This window comes from Stigmatopora nigra, chromosome 12 (assembly GCF_051989575.1).
Source record: "Stigmatopora nigra isolate UIUO_SnigA chromosome 12, RoL_Snig_1.1, whole genome shotgun sequence".
Taxonomy (NCBI): Eukaryota; Metazoa; Chordata; class Actinopteri; order Syngnathiformes; family Syngnathidae; genus Stigmatopora; species Stigmatopora nigra.
The window spans coordinates 10,449,568-10,470,579 of NC_135519.1; the positions used below are offsets into that span (position 1 = coordinate 10,449,568).

Genomic DNA, 21,012 nt, shown 5'->3' on the forward strand with positions numbered 1-21,012 from the left:
GCAATGACCGATATACTTACTATGTACTTGATGGCATGAGATAGTTATTTTTTTTTATTATAGATAACTTTTCTTAACATTTGAAAATCTTCTTGGCGTATTGTATAGAATGCGCACGGTGCAATATAATACCGTACTCTATGGGTATAGAATATACATGAGTTTGGGTATAGTATAGATTTTAAAGGGCGCGTGAGAGCCGTAAAGGGATTTCCTCTTGAAACAGCACGTCGACGTGCGCGTTCACGCGCCCAGAGCTTCCTCTCGGCGTGCGGGTGCCCGCAGCCGGAGAAGAACGACAGAAAATGGCGAGTCAGTGTAAAAGGCAGCAATGCTCCATCGACAGGCGCGGCTTTCGGCAAGAACTTGACTCGTGGCGGCACAAACTCATCCATTGTGTAGGTAAGACTCGAGAAGGCTTAACGAAATACAATTTCGTGATCGGAATTTGGCGTCAGTGTGAGCGATTTCCTTGTAAATAACACGCTATAACCCAACTCACTTCGGTGCATAAACGAGCGACTTTTTGGTGTCTAACTGTCATCCACATGATGTGTCGACGGGACAGTGTTACTGCTTGTTTGACGATTGTTTTTTTTTCGCTTTTTAAGCGTTTTGGGAAGGATGGAAATAGTTGAACTGCGGCCTGAACGGAATTGTAGTTTGTTTAAAGGGCATCAAGCTCGCCTTAAAGGGAGTGTCACGGGAATTATGCACAGCGTCGGCATAACGGCAACTCCCCTTTCTTTCCATTAAATGCGCGTTCCCGTGTAATGTTGTCGAAATCGGATTGATGCTGACTTCTTTTTCCTTTATTTTAATTGTTTTAATATTTTTTTGATGTGTTTTAATTTGAAAGACACAGTGCTTTTGAAACAATATTTTCCTATCCTGTGCGCGCGCGCATGGTCACAGTGAGGAAGTGAGTGGTGGGAGCTTCCGTTTTGGACCGACCAAGGACACCAAAACAGCCGCAACAGATTCTGATTGGTTCCGTCTTCACAAAGCCTGAAAACATTTTCATCACAGTTTACTTGGGATGAAATGCTTGATATAATATCATAAACAGTGAACCAAAGTTATTTTGCATTTTTCACATCATGCCAAGTTGATTTTGGTACTTGTCCTACTTTTCCAGCTATTACAAGAACGATATGAATGAAATAATTGGCCTTCCCAAAAGCACAGATGGTCGCACTTTTCACTTTTGAGCTAAAAAAAAAGACTAATTTAGTGAAACAACACAACCATAGAGTGTTATGCTTTTTCGGTAAATGTCAATTTCTTATCTGAGGAGTTGACAAGCTTTTATTTAGTTTTTACAGTCATCAACCATTCATTCATCTTCCATAGTGCTTATCCTCACAAGGGCCGCAGGGGGTGCTGGAGCTTATCCCTATTTTGCCATTTGAAACATGGATAGTGCCGTTTTAAAAACGAAACAATTCTAGCTAAATGATGAGAACTATGAATTCAGACTGATTCATACAATGAACCAATAGTGATTTTTTTTTGTTCACATTGGAAGTTGACTAACCAAATGTTAATGTACATTTTCCAATTTGACTCCCTTTGGCATTGTGTCATCCAGAATAACTACTGTACGTAGTGTAGGTTTGACTCATCATTCCCATAATTCACTAAACAAATCACTAATCAACCCCCAATGGCAACCAATCCTCACTGCATCCTTGTTTATCTTAAATAAAAATTGTGCTTTAATCTACATATTAAAACAAAAAGAAAAAAAACTGCAATGGTAAGAAAAAATACACTTTAGCATCTTGTAATAATGCTGTTCTCAAAATGTCACAGTACATCAGTCTCATGTACAGTGGCCACCATACATTGTCCATGTTAAAAATGCGTGTGCACATAACTACGCCGCCCCCTACACACATCATGTATTATGAATGCAAACAAGGCTTTTGACTTTGTACTCGAAGCACTCGTTGATACTTCAGTAAAGTAATTGCCAAGAATGTATGTTTAAATACCTTAAAAATACAAATCCAGCTTAGAAATCAAGTTTACGTAAGCATTAATCTTAAAAGAGAATTTATAAAAGCCCAAAATAAAAAAAAAATCGCTAGAATGCCACCAGTAGCGCCATCTATTCTAATACTTTAAAAAAATGCTGTCTTTAATTAGTGTCACTAAGGTGAAAGCTGTAAATAGTAGATCATTTGCACCAAAAATATTCTGGAAATCCACTTTGGCATACTACAATCTGTGAGATTGTTCTGATTACAATAATGATGATAAGTGTTCACCTTTGACAAGCATAAATGACTGCTGTTACCTGGTAAACTCTTACTATTGACACCCACAGAACAAAACACCACTTATAGCGCTGTGCTCAACACTGAACATGCAAAAAGAAGACATAATAGTTGTTTGTCACGTCACACGCCTCTTTTATGATTGACAAACCTCCCTTGTGTTTGGGCTGCAATTGTGAAGCTTCAGAGTACATGACAAATACATCAGCGTGCTGACCATAGAAAGACCTTGTCTGTCCACAACAACAAGGACATACTTTTGTTTGACTTTTTGGTGGAGAGGGCCGCATGCCGACACCAGCACCCTGCCCGTACTCAAATGCACATTTTGTCTTGGTGTACTGATTGTGTGCAGTAAAACCATGGACCCCGGGACAAGGGCAATTGTCCCATAAAACAGAAGCAACAATTGTTTGCATGGTTGCTTGTACATGGAATCATGGCTGGCCCCCAGATGCAAACCATGTACTTGAATTTTCAACCCTCCTTTTTCAATATCATGACGGAGGATTTAATGAATATCACAATAGTGTGATTTTTGACTAGTGGGTGCACAGGTCTATGAGTTTTCCTGCACAAAAATCTGCTACTATTGTATGAATTTCCTTATTTATAATTGAAATGTGTGCTTGCCCCATTTTCTTCTATAGTGAGCCCCAGTCATGTGTTTATATGGCCTACATTTTTGCACCCAAAATGAAGCATAACAGAGTTTTTACATCCATTAATGGTCTTGAGTGTTTTTTATCTGGCTAGCTTCTCTTTGTTGTACATATACATTTTCTTTCCACATTTGGGGGGGTTCATCCCATGTTTATGCTTTGTTACACCATTTGAATGTCAGTTTGCATCAGATCATTTTAAGTATTCATGCACTATAGGCTACTTTTTTCCCCCTTTTGTTTATGTTGCACAAAAGTCCATGCTCATTTTCTACTATTAGAGCTGATCCATGTAATACTGTACAGGATTCTCAAGGAAAACAGAGTGTAAGTGCATGATCCAAGCTTTCCAAATAACCTCTCGATTTTGTGGCTTGCCTCGAGCCTTCCATCACATGCTTGGTAGATGGCTGGTCTCTTCGATGGACTACTTTAGCATGAACATAGTCACGCTGCGTTGCTCAGCTAATTCATGCAAATGTGTTATCCTTTCTCATTTTTATCTTCATGGTGATGAAATACTGCTCTGTTATCTCGGTGGCATGCAAAATTTAAAACTCAGAATCTGAATAGCACACATTTATAAAACATGTCTTTAAAGATTAAAACATTTGTTGTTGTCAAAGTGTTTGGGGAGAAGAGACAAATATGGTGAGAATCGCAGGGTATGTTTTGGCTTTACTGTACACTAATTTGAGCTGAGGGAGGTCCTTTAATGCAAGAGCCTGAGTTGTTGCTCTGTATATGACAGTGTACAGTAGTTGGATTGGGGGATGGGTTGAGTGGAGCTTGATGCAGCACTGTACGCCCTTAGCAAAGCAAGAGGAGCAGAAGGGTGGGTGGGTCATACATGGGGAATAAGAGGCAGCAAAGCTTATCATAAGAACTTGTATTTGACCTATCTAGAATGGGTGGGGCACATTTATACACATATACTAAAGAATTCAGTTAAAAGTTAGGATTCTGATCTAACTCACAAATTACACTTTCAATTTTGTGTGGATGGCTGCGGAAATATTGATGTTTAAGACCATTACTGCATTGGAATATTTGGCTATTGGCGGCAGGCAATTGCTAGTTCCCCATTACTTTTTACAATCATTTTAATTAGAAAATCTGAATTAATTGACCAATAGGTATAATTACAAAATCGAAGTTAGTTAGGCCAAGGTGGAAAAAAATCTTAGGTGTTTTTTTTTTTATTTTTTATTTTTGTATTTTTTATGTCTATGCCTGCCTAAAGTGGAGAATCACCATGGGTGGGGTTCTACAACTAGTTTTATTTTTTTTGGTCTATTTCATTTGCTATTTAGTTGTGTGACTCAGTGTCGCTAGTTTTTGTAATTACCAAGTCAGATTTAAAGACTAAAAAAAGGATTTCAATTCTTCCCAAAATTTGAAGTTCACTGATCTAAAACATCAGCTAATATAACAACTTCAATCTTATTTTTACAATTTACTCCTCCTAATATTAGTTCAATCTCCTAATATTGGATTAAACTGTATTATTTCAATAGAATGTGGTAGTGCTGGGTCAACCAAAGTCTTAATAAATTGCCATATAATTATTTGCACAGGCTGTACAAGTTTTGTTGTTTTTGACTGACTGTTGTTACATTTTACTCACTATCTCTTTACGTGGGTGTACCAATGTGGCCCCTCCACCACTTAACCAAATCTGGATTTGACCCATCGCATTGTTGGGTTCAGTAAGGTATTAACGATGTAGGTCAGAAGAAGGGTTTGGCAGATTTGGCAATGTTCACCTTGGTCAGACTTAAGCACCATCAACCCTATCTGGAAACGACTAAACTCATTGCTTTTTGGAACTGCATTTTCAGGTGTCAACCAGGATTCAAATAATGTTTTCTTGTTGTTGTTTTTTTTTCTATATTGCCAGCTACACCAAATATAGGAGGCAAGCAATGTGCATGGCGGGTGGTGGTTGTATCTTATTAATATTAATTGTTTTTATGTTTAGGCTTGAATTCAACTACCACCATTGAAAACTAATCTCAGTTACCGAAAAACAGCCTCACCAAATCAAATGGCTTCATAAATCAGATGATAAAATACATACTTTGATTATATGCATGATCTGGAATATTCAGAAAAAATGATTTATTGTACAAATGTCCTGATGTTTTCCACATGGCTATCGATGGTAAATGAAAAGCTGCAACCTTTTTTGATTGAATTCTAAATGTGGATTAAAGTCCTCTCCTCTGTTGAAGGTCAATGACGTCCTGTTAATTCAATTAGGTTTTTAGAAGTGAAGGGAACTATCCTATTAACCCAATGATCTGATTATTGTCTTCATTCATTGCCAAGTTTTAATATTATGTACTAGATATTGCAGTTTTTAAATTCCTTTCTTAAATGGCTTTTCTGTTTATGTCTAATTTAATATCTAGCATACATTTGCACACTACTTCAAAGCAGATATTCAATGGAACATTTCAATTTCAATTCTAATTATCTGCTGACCCTCATTAAAATGGTGAATCCACCAATTTAGGGTAGACTGTTCTGAGGGAAAATTAATCATGTATTGAAAAAAAAGTCACCCTTTACACCTTATCACATGCAATTTTGCCACGCTTTTGGAAAAGGCAGAAGCTTATTATCACTGACCGTTACATTCGAGTTTATTTTGTAAAGCTTGCAGAAAGGCTAAACTCAGCATTAATATTTTATACGCTGCACATGTAACTGCCGAGATTTATTCCTTTATTTATTTATTTATTTCAAATGCAAGGTTCCGCTTTTCAAATGGCCTGACTTTAAAGATGAATGTGGTGTATATAGGCTTGTATCTGGCAAACAATACTCTGCCAATAGGAGAGAGTTAATAATGCCTCCAAGTCGTGGCATTACTCAATGACACAGTTTTTAAATGCCCGAAACTGAATTCTTGGAGAGTAGTTTGATGTTATGGTGCTGCTCTGTCAAATGAAAGTGGATGACCTACTTTCTGGTCCTGCCTCTGAAATATTTCAGAAGTAGGATTGGATGGCTTCAGCTGAGTCCTGTGCAGTAACCCAGAAACAGACTCGTGCTGCAGCTAAAGGCAAGGCTGTGTTCCACCACTTCACGCCCCCCTCTGCTCGCTTTGGCTGTAAAAAAAAAAAAAAAGTGGGTGGGAATTTGTAGGGGAGGCAGAGACTGTGCTTTTTTTTTTAACAAATGCCAGTTCTTGGTCCAATTGACTGAGTTGGCAAACAGAGTGGATGCTCGGAAATCGTGTGAGTATGTCTTTTACTGAATGCTCACTTTTTTTTTTCTTTAAATCTTATCCCTTATAGTCAGATTTGTTTTCATGGCAGCCCTGAAGACAGTTGGGAATAATGCACACATTTTACATGCGGCTCAGTGGACAGATGTGCCATGTGACCTCTTTAGCGCTTGATTTAATGCATGTAGTGCTTTTTAAATTGGTTACGTTGGCCCCCACAGCAGTCATCATGGATTATGTGCAGTATGTACGTATGTACATGTTATATTTATTCACGCAGATGTAAATTTCTTGGGGTTGTAGAATCCTCCAGTTTTGGGTTGTTCTGTTGGATCTGCTGAGGCTAATCAGCTGTGGAGGCTTTACAAGACTGCAAAGAATGTTTTGATCATTTCACCTGGCAGTCATATTTCTTTTCCCCTTATAGTATGCACTCGCTTCCTAACTCTGTAGTTGCTTCAGTTGCTTGGCAACAGGAGGATGAAGGGCATGTTCGCGTTAAAGTTAAAAAAAATGCAGGTTGAAAGCTGATAATGTGTATTTTAACTGCAGCAGGGGGCTTGCACACAGGTGTTGTCAAGATGAAACATACACAAGAAGGATGAGAGTTTTCTTTATTGTTTTACTGAAAATGATGTTTTTCTTTGGAGGAGAAACTTGGATTTGACAGATTTAGAAAGTGTGTTTATATACACCATATTGTACCAATTAAGGGAAGTATAAAACAAATCTTAATGTGTCTTCTTTTAGGTTTTGAAAGCATTCTTGAAGGTCTGTTTGGACCAGAGCTGGTAGAAGACCTACAGTTATTTAAAGGTAAGTATCTTTACACTGCTTCTTGTCAGGTGAATGAATGACATGCTATTGAGTGTCATGTGTTCAATGTACCATGCGACGCCCCTCTACATTGACTTTTCAATTTGACAATGCTACTGAAAAGACAACCAAGTCAGTGTTTTGCATAGCACAACGCCAGTCAAATATCCCACAGCCATTTTAATAATGCATGATATGATAGAATAGCAGCAATTGTGTTTTCATCATATTATTGTCAACATTGTTTCACATTGGAATTTGGGTATTAACATTTGGAAAATGGCGTTCACTCGGCTGTCCAGGTCAGACTCATGTGAATTTTGTATGATTTAATGACCTTTGATGTGTTTGATGTTCACAGATTTACAGCCAATAGCAGTGTCTGACTGGTCATTTGATGAGAATTGTTTGTTTTGCTGTTTTAGAAGAGATAAAGTTAAGGTAAGTGGCAAGTTTGTTTATCTATGTATTTTTATTATAACCATACAGCATATGTATCTGACCTTACTGTTTGAACACTTCCCAGGAACACTTGATTGGCATAAATAGTGAAGACAGTCTACAAGACCCACTGAAACCTGTGGTGGTGAAAGATCAGACAACCATCAGCAAATTAGAGCAGCAAGCAGAGGAATTTCTCAATGCAGTTCTCTGTAATAAAGGTGAGGGATTTAGCAATGTTTTTTACATTCACTTTGGCTGTAATTAATGCAAGTTATATTATATTCCACCGTTTATTGCCTTGACATGAACACCATCAATCGCTGCTGTCCTCTGGTGGTAAAAATGGACATTTTCAAACTATAGAAAAAGACGCCTTCTTAACATTAAAATATTGTGCAGGATTTTTTTTTGTTTAAAAACACTAGCTTTCAGAACTTTTACACCTAAAAAATAGTTCACAAAACCAGTCTCAAGTCTATTCATATAAGTAATATCTGCATCTGCAAAAATATACATATATATGTATTGGTAGCATCAATGCCAATGGTATTAATTAGTAAAAAAGATATGAAATAGATTATTTTGCACATGGATATTTCTCCAGGCAACACCAATAGTTTAATAAACAGATGTACAACAATGGCATTGTCATTCCTTTTATTTTTCCAAAATTAGCTTGTCCTGAAACAACATCACAGTGTCTTTTTTACTCCTCACCTACCAGATGTGCCGAGTTTCACCGACCCACACATCCCAGTAGTGGCACGAGAGATCCTCCAGAAAATGATTCGACAGTTTGCCACCGAATATACCTCAAAAACCAGCTCTCCTCAGGATAGTGGCTCAGCCCCCAAACCAAGCTCTGACCAAAGTCGGCAGACCCCAGCCGTGGCTTCTGGGGTTTCACCTGGCAGCCCTGGCCCCGCTGTGGCGGGGCCCGCACACAGCCACAATCCTGTCCTCAGCAAACTCCTCATGGCTGACCAAGAAGCCCCCCTTGACCTCACCATTAAAAAGAGCCTACCGGAGCCCAGTGAACAAGGTAGTGTCAAGCCAAATGGCAAAGTTCTACTGTGAGAACATTCAGTGCCAAATGAATCGTTCATCATTTCTAACAGATGGAGTCCTTGACCTGTCCATTAAAAAGAGTCGCCAGAGTAGCAACAGCGTGCCGCTCTCCAGTCCACGCCTTTCTCCCAAGGTGTACACAATCAAAGGGTAAGAAAAGTCTTCACTTTCAACCCCTCTCTTGCTAGGATTGAATCAAAAGATACCCCACACTTTAAATTACATCACACAAGATTATATGTATAGTTTTAATATTTTTAAAAGGCAGGCAGTTTCATATTCCATGACTCTCCATTGCTTGAGCGTTATTCTCAAAAATATTTGATCTAGTGAACTTCTACAATAACTTAGGAGATATACTGTGCAGTCTTGTATACTAAGAATCTATAGAGTGTGAAACTGTGACAGTCACTAGTGTTGTGCCACTGACTGACGTAGTAGCACTTTTTTTTTTTGTGAGGCTTAAAAAACATGATTGTTTGGCCGCATCGCTGATGAGCTGTAATTAACAAGACAATAACAGCCACTGTAAACAGTTTTCCATTCAGTCTACCTATTGGGCTCATCTTTTGTGAAGGAAAAAAATAATAATAATAACAACGAAATTGTGCGGCAGCGTTTTGAAATTATATGCAAAGAGGTTGAGGTTCTCATCATGGCGAGAAACAGCAATCTAGAGGCTGTCAAAACAAATCCATTGCCTGGATGTTGCTACACTTTTGATAACATTGATTTGTGCTTGTATCGCTCCATTCACGTCAATCATTTGAGTAGAGCAATTTCATAGCTGCTCTCAAAGCCCTGAAAATTGAAATTCCCTCTGAAAGAGGTTTATACGTGTTACTCTTATTTCACTTCTCTTTGTTTTGATGTTTTAAAGCACTGAACTTATTAGGAAATTCCCATCAAATAGTAAAACATTGGAATTACACCCTTTTTTTAAAACATTCATGTATTGGTTATAGTTTTTCAATGATTCTGCTTTTCTTAAATGCTGACACAATCTGATTCAACATTACGTAGCTCTCCCTACCTCATCTTGTAGTCACTTTGCACTGATTAGGCATTGATTTGCACATAAATACAACAATCATCCTCTTCTGGCTTACTCTTTTATTGCTGTGCTTGTTCAGTGGTAACGTCACACAAAATGCCAAAAGCTGTCAGTCAATGCATTTCTCATTTTGTGTTTATCATTAGTGTGCCAACCTGCCTTATAGCAAGCAATGCCAATTATTGGACCCGCATCCTCTTCTTTCTGGCTTGACTCATTTTTGTCTTTCTTTAGTTTGCCTTACTTGTTTTACTTTATCTTCCATTTGTCTTTTGTTATTGTTATTGTTGGTGGTGTTGTAAGCAAATGAATGTCCAATTTGAGCCTTTTTTTTGTGTCGTTAATATCACAACCAATCATCCAATTTATTAAAGCAAAAGTGATGTTACCAAAGCAAGGTCAAATAATAAAGGAGTGGCCAACATCCTCCCCTCCCCAACCCATCCTCCTTTAGCAAAGAGAGAAAAAAAAAGCACTGTGCAAGCTCTGCTTACACCCAATTTCCTTCCGTCCAATCAGGCGATCCTTGAGCGCGGACCGACAGGATGGGAGGAGGAGGAGGGAGAATATCGGCCACTCCGCCCGTTATAAGCCCTCCTCGTCTCTCGCATACTCTCTTCGCATCAAAGAGGAGGTCGGTCTGGAAAGCGACCCAGAGTCACCTCCCAGCCATAACAGCAGCGTCCCACCCGCTGACCTCTCCGGGAGCGGAACGAGCCCCTGGAATTCCAAAGCTCATTTTGGGGCGCTCCTCAAACTGAAAGCCAGCAGTGACGCTGGTGAGCACCTTAAAGACATTCCCAGGTTGTTGGAAGCTGCCGGCCTCTTCTCTAAGTCTCTGTCCTACAGTAAAGGAAACCACCAGGATGCCTGCAAAGACCACAGCACCTCACTCTATCATTCCAACTTTGACCTCAAGATTCCCCAGGTACGAGTTCTGGCCACTGGAGCAGACTCGGCTTGGGACCCTCTGCTATTTGAAAATTCAGGTTCACTCTTAGAGAACGGTCTGGGGAAGAAATTTCATTCCCTTCTACCCCGACTGAATCGTAAAAAGACCAACGGCGTTTTCTGGCCCAACGATAGGGAACGCCAAAACTGTGCCCTGGAGACCGATTCTGACTTTGGCAACAAAGCGCCGAGGAAGAAACGTGGCCGCTACCGCCAGTATAACACAGAGTTGCTGGAGGAAGCCATAGTGGTGGTGATGGGTGGGAAAATGAGCGTATCTAAAGCTCAGTCCATCTACGGGATTCCCCACAGCACTCTGGAGTACAAGGTGAAAGAGCGCTTGGGGACCCTGAAACATCCCCCCAAAAAGAAACTGCGGCTGATTAGCCAGCTCGACGAGCAGAGTGCTTCCCATTTTCCCAAGAGCGAAGAACTCGAGCATATCTCCGAGGAACCAGAGAGCTCGGCCACAGAGAACGGGTGTGGTTTGCATGATGGAAGCCTATCACCAAATTCATTCTAAAAATCTGCCCATGTACATATTTTTTTCTAACAAGGCAAATATTCCATTTATTCTGTGTCCCTAAGCCCAAATAGTTCTTTCTAAATTGTGAAACGGATGGAAAGAAGTCGTTCAATTTGACCATTTTTGTCATGGCCATTTGTTTTTCAACATTAATGGTCTCTATGCACTACAAGATTATATTAGTGTGTGTTTAATATTTATTTTAGTTGAAGTGCTCCAATTTTAAAGCAACTTAGATATGAGAAATGCGCTTATGTGGCATCCTAGTATCTACTGCCACTACCTGGTCAGAGCACACTGTAATAGGCCTTGTAAATAGCAGTCAAAATTTAATGAACATTAATTAGCATATGTCCAACATATAAAAAAAAAAATCACTGAGTTTCAAAACCATTTCTGACATGGTAAACTACACTGTTTAAACACTAACGCACTCCACCCTATAGATGTAAATATTCATAATTATGGGTACAGATCCACTTATTTATCAATCCTTACAAGTTTTTATTTCTTCTTAAAAAAGAAAATCAAGCACAACATGTGTTTTACTATAGAATATCGTTCACTGTGCTATATTTATGAATGGTAATAGTTTATTCTCAATGCCTTCACAACGCCTCAGGTTCCCTTCAGGCTGGGATACAAGAATCGTCTTAATCAAAGTGGATTCACTGTAGACTCGCGTTCTGTACTCTACATATACCTCAGTCACGCATAAGCTTTGTTGAGTTGCCTCTTCTTTTGCCACCTAAACCTCTACGTTGAATAGGCAATAATTCAAGATGTCTGACTGACAGGACAACAACAATGTGCCCTACCTTCTACTCAATGTCTTCACTGCTTACCTTAACAGTCGGTAGCATTTCAGTGCCAGTAGGAGCCTTCAGTGGTTCTAGTGAGTCACTTTGGTCTCTCCTCTTTTCAGAATGCAGGTTTTCAAGTCATTTTCTCAATACCAGAAGAAAGTAAATATCTACACTATACATCAGGGGTGCCCAACTCTGGTCCTTTAAGGCCATATCTCCATCCTCAACCAAACTTGAATCAAATGGTCAACTGGAGCTGTCCAGAAGCTTGATAACACTCCTAATTTTTTGATTCAAGTGTGTTAGTGAAGGGAGACACAGAAAATAGACCCTCGAGGACCAGAGTTGGGCCCACCTGCCATACATGTAGCCTACATATTTTAAACACCTTGTGCAACATGATGAATGAAAAAACCGACACAATAACGCAAAGGTCATTTTTAGATACACACATTCAGGTATATATTTAGGGATTTTCTTATTTTTGAGCCAGTAGTTGGATCTTTATTTTGATTTCTATGTCTAGTTGCAGCCTTTATTTTGAGGGATTGATCTCTTAAAAATAACTACAAACTAGGTTATTTTAAAATGTTCCACTACTGAAAGTAACTTATTTTCTGACCTACAGGACACTTTAGTGTGTATTGTCACATACTGTACGTATACCTCAGGGCGTCAAAGACCTACTGTTCTCTTATCAGGTTGATTATATGTACAATTTGCGTTATATGAGTAGCATATTCTTTAGATGGATATCATATTGAGTGGTGGAATCTCAACACCTCAGTTACTTTTTGCGGTGAGGTTGGTTTTCATTTATCAGAGAATGTATGGAAATGTTATTAATTTTGTTGCGACCAGTGGGACATATTGACACCTATTGAAAACTTTCACAGATCATCAAATTAGTCAGCTTGCTATAACCATATCAGAGTAAAGGTTTGGAGAAAGAAACTCATTATTGTTGCAATGACAATCAGCAAAACTTGGGCAGTCCCACATGTTTTGCCATAAGTGGCTGGCTACATTGGTTGATCTTGCAGATGAATTTCTTCTTACAAAACTTTACTGTGACATGGTGTGTCTAAAGAGGTAGAGAGAGCTTATAACTGCTACAAACCAGTTTGAAAGCACTTTAATCGGTGCAAAGATATGTAAATAAGATCATAAATGTCACATGATGACACTTATGTGTGGACGAATGATGCTGAGTCAGGTCAGATTCAAGAATTTAAGGTCTGTCTTTGATTGGGACAAAAATGGTAAATAAATATCCGACTTGTAAATTCAGTTCACAATGTATTAAGCATTTTTTTTAAATGAATTATTACTTCAGTAATCAATGAATGTAGATCTTTTATGTAAGTGTTATTAGACATCTACATAATTATTAAATACCTTCAATTTGTTTTCGGAGATTAAGTGTAGCTATTGCTACATGGATTCAATGAAATGAAAGGCATTTCTTCGTGGGGGAACATATGCTTTGCATCACTGTTTTCTTGTGTGCAAGGTAAAAATCAGCAACTTTACATGGCCAATTTTCTTGTATATTTATGATGTACGTAGACATAAATTGTAAACAAAAAAGTATACGTATTTTGCATGACTGAGCTACTGTATATGTGAGAAGTAAGATGTATACTAAGGTCTGATCTCTGAAATACTACTGTGCTATATGTTATTTATTGTCAAGTAAACAGTGAGCTTGAATATTTCCGACTCTGTGCAATGGGTCAATTCAAAGAGGAAGAAAAACTTGGATGTCTCTTAACATTCAGAATCCATAAAGCACTCCAGAGATACGTTGACACATTACGTAATGTCGTGAAATGGGTTTTAGTGTGGTTCTACATTTTCTACTGTAGCAGCTATTTTGAAAATGTGTTTTTAAACAAAAAAAAAAAAAGCATGTATGTGGTGTCTATATCGCTGTGCTGTAGTGAAAGGGCGAGAAAAACCCTCAGGGAGGAAACCCTCACCATTCAGAATTCAGGTACTCTTTACTCCTTTGGTGTTACCAGCAGGGATTGAAATTACTTTTAACAACACTAAGTGCCATTTCAGGCAATTCTTGTTTGTTTACCCTCCAGAAATTATTTGAATCCTTTTAGATATATATATGTGAAATATTTTTGCCATACTATTTTCAGGTTTAAAAATGAAATGGATCCTCTCACACTCTATTTATTTTTCTAGAGGTTAATACACAGTGAATGTCAGTGTGACAGCAGTTGCAGGTAGGAGATGATGGTTACACCTAATAGTTCATTATATTCTACTGTAGTTTACACTGTCTAAACTACTAAGCCTAGATTTATTCGATTCAAAATCGTTTAACTTAAATGTTGATCCGAAAGTATCCACCAGGCCACATTTTTGCCATTTGTACAAAACAACGACTCAACGTAACTGATTTGATGGAACGTTTATAGCTTCTTATTTCATTTCTCACTGAAAAACTTTATCATTTTGCTCAAATTCACTCAAGTACACTTAAAATTTGAGATTCTTAACGAACCTATCCAAAAAATCAGTTACGTTCTAGTCTTTTTTTTTTAAGGGTCTCAGGAATCAACCTAATTTTTTGTTTTACTTGTTAAACCACAGCTTCGTCTGTTTTTTCCCCCCAAATAACCTTTACCAGAATTCTATATACATATACATGTAATAAAAAGCAAACTATGCCACTTAAGAATTTTGTGCATAAAACTACCTCGCTGACAATGTTAGCAAATATTTATAAAATATCACATATTATGGTTTAATGTTTTTTTTCCTCTTGATTTTAAAATTTATGTGATAAAATTAATCTGATTTGTACATATATATATGATGCCCATTTCATATTTTGTTGATCTTATTTGGAGAGCGCTTGTTTATATATTTTTATTTGCACGATATCAAACGGTGACACAATGTATGTATTCTATAATTACCCCAATGTATTTGCTCTTTCAAGTGATAGAAAGTGTAACTTGTTTTAAAGTCAGCGTCTCGTGCATGTGTAGGATTTTCTTTATGTGACAAATGGTGTGTAAAAAAAAAGACAGTCATAAATGTAACATTGTAATTGGTGAAGTTCACTGGTTTTAAATTGACTTTGGAAAAAAAAATCACTTATTCTTCTAATAAATATGCAATGACAAACTTTTTTTTTTAAAATGTTTATTTCTTCCCACATTAGGACCCCACTTTCTCATTCCTCTATACATTAATATGAATTTATGCTCCCTATATATAATTTTGCATTTCTTTTCTTTCTGTTTCCCGCAGTGAATGTCAAGACGTGCGTATTTCAAAGGCAAAAGAAATCCAGTCCACCTCATCTATAGAACAGTTCATGACCAAACTCTGCCGTCGCCATCAGAGAACAATTGTTGATGCCATTGCTTTCCTGCAGACAGAAGTTTCATCCTCAACAACATGGCGAAGTAGTCACTCTGGAATCCGAGGAGCAACCTGCTCCATTTCAAAATCTGACAAAGTCACACCGACTATGGAGTCTACAAGTGAATCCACTCATAAAATAGAAGTTATGGATATGTGTTGTTCTAATGAAAGCAACAACACGATAGAAAGTGTTCCAGAAAATGTAGTGCCATTGACAATGTCTGCTGCTTGTCCTGTGGTGGATCATAGCCCTGGGTCAGAGAACAACCGATTACCTATCTCCATAGACAACGAGAACAACCATCATAGTGATCATGCACCCCTTAAGATGAAAATCTTGAAAAGCAGCAATGTTGCTGCTGGTCAACAACTATCCTGTGTGCTAACGACCCCGCGGACACCTGACTCTGACTTGTTGGAAGATAAACAAAATAACTTGCGTTCACTGAAAGGAATAGACACTACTAGTGCGAGATTCAGCTCATCTGTGAAAAGGCAATATCAGCAAAGTCAGCAAATTCATCATCCAAGGCATAGGGGAGCAGCATGGCAAGCCAAAGGACTTCCAACTAAAGATTTTTCAGTTCCTGAGGCTCCTACCGCAGACTTGCCTCGGACGGCCAGAAAGACCATCCGCCCATCTTCCAATCAACAAACTAAACATGTTCCTTGCAGGACGATTGATCCTGATGTTGGCCACTGTGACATTGTTTACATTAACAAACCAATTACCGAGTGTTTTAAAGCTCAAACTCATTTGCTTCCCCGTCGTAATGCTAGAAAAAGCACTAGGGGACATTTGTATTCAGATGAAATATGGGAGTTAAAAACTGTACGCACCTTGGCAGGCAGGGCTAGTTGCCTTAATCAGATGCCAGAGGTGATTACGCTTGTTACCCCTAAACAAATCCTTTCTAAGCCTGAAGGTTTGCCGTTGGTAGATATGCCTTTTGTTGGAGCATGTAGCGAGATAATAAGTGAGGGGACGCCCTCACAACAGACTAATGTGAGAATACTACCACGGACTGGAGATGTGATCGAAATGGCAGTTGGTGAAGCAGAAGCTTTAGCTGTAGTAGAAACCAGTCAGACAGATCAAGTTCGAAGCACGTTAGAGACTCCCTTACCTTTCATCAACTCTGTAACAGAAAATACAGTTAAAGAATATAGAACAAACACCAACACGAATGACCAACCGCCCCATTCTAAACAAGAACTGTCAGTCACTAAAGTGTGTATAACTGAGGAAAAGGCTTCATTTCAAGCTGTAAAGGAAAATGAACCTGCAACAGAATTTTCTACTGAAAAAGTCATATCGGAAACAAATCTAGAACCAGATAAATCAGAAAAAAATAGCCAGGCAAAAGCTGAATCTCAGATTTCATATAATAATGTACAAAGCAGTGACCTTCTTCCAATCCATACAAGTAAACCATCACCCATGAACAGTGTAGCAATTGAAAATACATTAGTTATTGAAAAGAAGTTAGATGATGAGGGGACCAGTGAACCACAACAGAAGACACTTCCTGAAAACACAGAAGAGACAGGAGTGCCAAAGTCTCCTTTAGCTGAAGTGCCAGTAAGGACGGAGTTAACAAGCCCGTCATCTGACGTAGAACGTGTGTCTGTTCTATCATTGGAAGAACAGGGTAATGAATGTGTTTCTTCAAAAGCACTTGATACTATTTTAAAGAAATTCCGTCCATGGCGTAGAAAAAAAGACCGTGTCCTTCATCTGCCAACGAGTTTACAAGAAGATGAGACTGCAATTGTGGGCTATGTGAATGGTAAACCTGTATCAGCATCTGACAGGAGTTTGCGTCACAGATCAAATTCCAGTAGCAGCTCACCAATGAAATCCCCGACGCAAAAGACTCAGAATGTGCAAAATCAGACTTTGTATTATTCAACTGAAGCCAAGAATCTGGTTAGAAATGCCATTGATACAGAAATACCCACGGAATCCGATGTGAAAACACATGAGTCTCTTTTAAGTTCTGATTCACCAGGAAACACATCAATTGGCGTCTCACCAAAATCCAAACATTTACAGAAGCACAAGCTTGCTCAGCTGATTAAATCGACTGGAACAAAACGGCAGCTGAGATCAGCTTTCCAGAAAACTGAGGAAATTCTTGGACTAACACCTTCTTCAAATGTAGGCTCATCCATTTTACCTCCGAAACCTGATGCTATCCCTCCTCCTCCTCCTCCACCTGTGTCTCCTTCATCTTTTGCTGGAAAAGCAGAGTCGACTCCACCTGTAACTCCTGAAAAGTCTCCATTGAGCACTCTCCAAATGACACCAGAGAGGATGGACATTGTAAAAACTCAATCAATAGGGAATAACCCAAGTGTGCCTGAGAGGCAAAAGTTAAGATCTTCCAAAGTTGCAGATAAGGAAAGTATAAATGAGAACCAGGAGCTTGCTCTAGAGTCAACGAGTCCAACGCAGAACAATGCTTCCAAGCCTGAAATACAAACAAACGAAACCAGAGGAACATGCCTTCTCAGAAAGGAGCCTATGACAAAGAAAGGAATTGTAATATCTTCCGAAAACCAGTCCAATCTTAACATCACTTGTGAAGCAGACATACCCAAAAGAATGCCACTGAGAAGTGAAAGTAGCAAAACCGAACAGACCGCCCAACCTTCGTTAGAATCCTCACCAGACAACAAGAAGCTTTCTTTGCGATCTCAGCGCTTGACTCCAACCAACACCAATGTACTCTCCCCATGTAGAAAGAACACTGAGGGGGAATCATTGCCAACAGCAGTTCGCAAGAAAAGTACGAGAAATCAGATGAAGGAGCCCTCAGTATCTACTGCATCAGCTTCACCTGTAACGGGGCAAAGACATCAGCCACGCAAACAGACAAACAACTTCTTGGAGACTTTGACTGAAGAGAAAAATCAACCGCTGCTTACGAACTTAAACGTTAAATACGATAAAATGCAGAAAGGCTGGCTGCAAATGGACCGGGATGGCCAGACAACAGCAAAGTACAAAAATAAAGCAGACAGGCAGGCTGCCATATGGAAAAGTAAACGAAGGGCCCGCAAGTCAAAGTCCATTGAGCAGCAAAAGTTGTCCTCTGTGCAAATGTTATTTATGAAGGACTTCAGTCTTTCCCGTATTTGTCGCTGGTTCCTAGAGTCCACAGAAACAAAGTCTCTCATCATTGTTAAAAAAGTCAACACACGTCTTCCATCTGAAACTCAGCTGTGCTTCCACAGCTCATCCAGCGGATCATGTACATCTCAGGGGGTTTTCCCAAGCTTACAGGCAGAGCGCTTAAAGAAACATCTCAAAAAGTTTGCAGTCACTTCCCCCGTTAAGAGTAACCCAAAAAGTCAGAAATTGATAGCGAAAGCCCTGGAGCAAGAGACGGCGGTCTCAGTCAAAGGCAAAGACAGGAGAGAACCCCACACTCCTACTCTCACTTCGAATCAGTCGGAGGTCAATGTCGACGCCTTGGGACACGGTGAATCCCAGAAAGCTACCGGTAAACCTAAAAACCCAGCCAGTGCCAGGATTTTGAGGAAATACACCAATATTAGAGAAAAGATGCAAGTCCAGCAAACCAGCGTCCACCTAAAAGGCATCTCAAAAAGTTTAAAAGACAATAATACCCTAAAAAAACTTTCTGTAGAACCTGTCTCAGAGTCATCTGTCAATCCTCCCGCAAAGGCAACAAAGAACACTCTAAATACGACTAAGTCTATGAAAGCCAAAAAAATGCTAAGGAGGAAGAAATTTGCACGAAAGCGAGTAATGAGACATCGAGCCGCCAAAGCGCAGCATGTCAGTCAGGTCAGGTCTTCTCAGCGACTGAGTTCTGGTTTCACCTTGCCAAAAAGGAAAATAGAAAAAAAGGCATCGGGAGTCACTGAAAGCCACGCCACTGCTGTGGAACTTCAAATAAATGACGCGCAAGAACGAAAAGAAAACAAAGACACTACTGAGAGCCAGCCGCGGAGTACGGACACGAAACCATCAAATCTTCTTGACCAGGTGATGACAAGATCCCAGAGAAAGATGGGAGCAGCATCATCAAAACGCCCCAAGATAACTAAGAAACAAGCGGATCACAAGGCCACCAGGAAGATGAGGGACATGAGCAGAAAAGGCGCCGTCAAGAGAAATCGCTCCGCCATGTGGTCGCGTACGAGATCACAGGAGCTCATGGCAATGCCAGCAAAGCGCAGCAGGGTTTCTAGATGAGATTCCTTTTGAAGTGCGTGAAAAGAAAGACCTTACCAAAGTCGCTATGCAAACGCATTGAGGTCACCTTTTAAGGGACAGAAAGCAAATGCAATGGTTTGCTGCGCCTCAGTGCCCGTACTTCAGGGACTGCACACCGGACTACGTTGGATTTTTTCTTTTTTTCTGCATTTTCTCGTCTGACAGAACATGATGGAACAAGGCAAAATGCTCGTTTTTTATTTTGGAGCTTTGTGGGTACCATGCGACACAAAGCCACCCTTTTCCTCCAACTTCTTTCGTCATCAAATCTTTAAAATCGCCTTTCAATTACAGCTGATTGCCATGTGACTGCCAGGACCAGGTGCCTTATTTATGAAGTTAAAAATGTTTCTAAATATGAACTCTTGTCCACGTACTTCGTTGGGAAACATACGTCTGCAAGTAATTTCCCTGTGTTAACTTGCCTGACAGGTGTATTTTTCTACTCCCACTTCCACAGCATTAAGATCATCCATCAGCATTACAATTTCATAAATAAGCATGCTTTTTGTTAATGAATGTTTTATTTATGTCTAGAGACATTCAACCACACAACTAGCCAACCTTTCTGGAAAAAAGATCTACCATGAATTTTTGTGTTAATGTTGCATTAGGCCTATAGACCAGTAAGGCACATTCCAGGTGGGTGAATTCACTTTTAACACTTTAAGCTTTCATTTATTATTGTCCTTAATGTCATACTATTAGGCCACACTATAAATAACATTTTTAGCACTGTTTTCTTTATTAATTTTATTTTGGTCATTCCCTCACATGTAAATGAAGACCTCCTTACGCCTTTTTATTGTTATTTAAGTGCTGCATGTCATCACCGACATGTAGGACATCTGAAACAGTCCACCAAATATTCAAACTTGAACGTATGTATTTGCTATTTAAATATTTAGTTGTTTTTTTTCTAAACCTTAAGAGTGCTTTATTTGTGGCTGGTTCAGCGAATGAACTGTGGTCATGTCAACATAGTTGTATTTTTGCTGGAGTTGAGATAAACTGGCTGAATTTATTTGTTTTAAATATGTTCTTTGAAACGATAAAAATGATTAATGAATGATGTCTCATCTCAACTCATTTTGTGAACCCTTTTATCTTCATTAGGGCCGTGGGGGTGCTAATCTCTATCCCAGCTGTCTCCGAGCCAGAAGCGAGGGATACCCTGAATCGGTGGGCAGCCGATAGCAGGGCCCAAGGAGACGGACAACCATGCACACCCATACCGAAAGTGTCCAATCAGCCTACCATATGATTTTAGAATGTCGGAGGAAACCCACATACACGTGCTTGTGTGTGTGTGTAAATATTTATGTGTATATATATGTGTATATATTTATGTGTATATATATGTGTATATATTTATGTGTATATATATGTGTATATATTTATGTGTATATTTGTGTATATATTTACGTGTATATTTGTGTATATATATGTGTATATATGTATGTGTATATATATATATATATATATATATATATATATATATATATATATATATATATATATATATA

The 21,012-nt window shown here is 39.0% G+C and overlaps 1 protein-coding gene across 2 annotated transcripts; it reads left to right on the forward strand.

Annotated features, from left to right (window-relative positions):
• Positions 1-234: 234 nt before the first annotated feature.
• Positions 235-20,555, forward strand: LOC144205230 (ligand-dependent corepressor). 2 transcript variants are annotated; one of them, XM_077729444.1, is made up of 7 exons: positions 235-402; positions 6,930-6,995; positions 7,357-7,436; positions 7,522-7,657; positions 8,164-8,481; positions 8,558-8,657; positions 15,121-20,555. In XM_077729444.1, exons 1-7 carry the CDS (start codon positions 306-308, stop codon positions 19,463-19,465), a joined length of 5,142 nt encoding a protein of 1,713 aa, XP_077585570.1. In that variant the 5' UTR covers positions 235-305; the 3' UTR covers positions 19,466-20,555. The 2 variants fall into 2 exon arrangements, with proteins under 2 accessions (XP_077585570.1, XP_077585571.1); XM_077729445.1 differs by lacking the exon at positions 15,121-20,555 and adding an exon at positions 10,081-11,470.
• Positions 20,556-21,012: the final 457 nt, after the last annotated feature.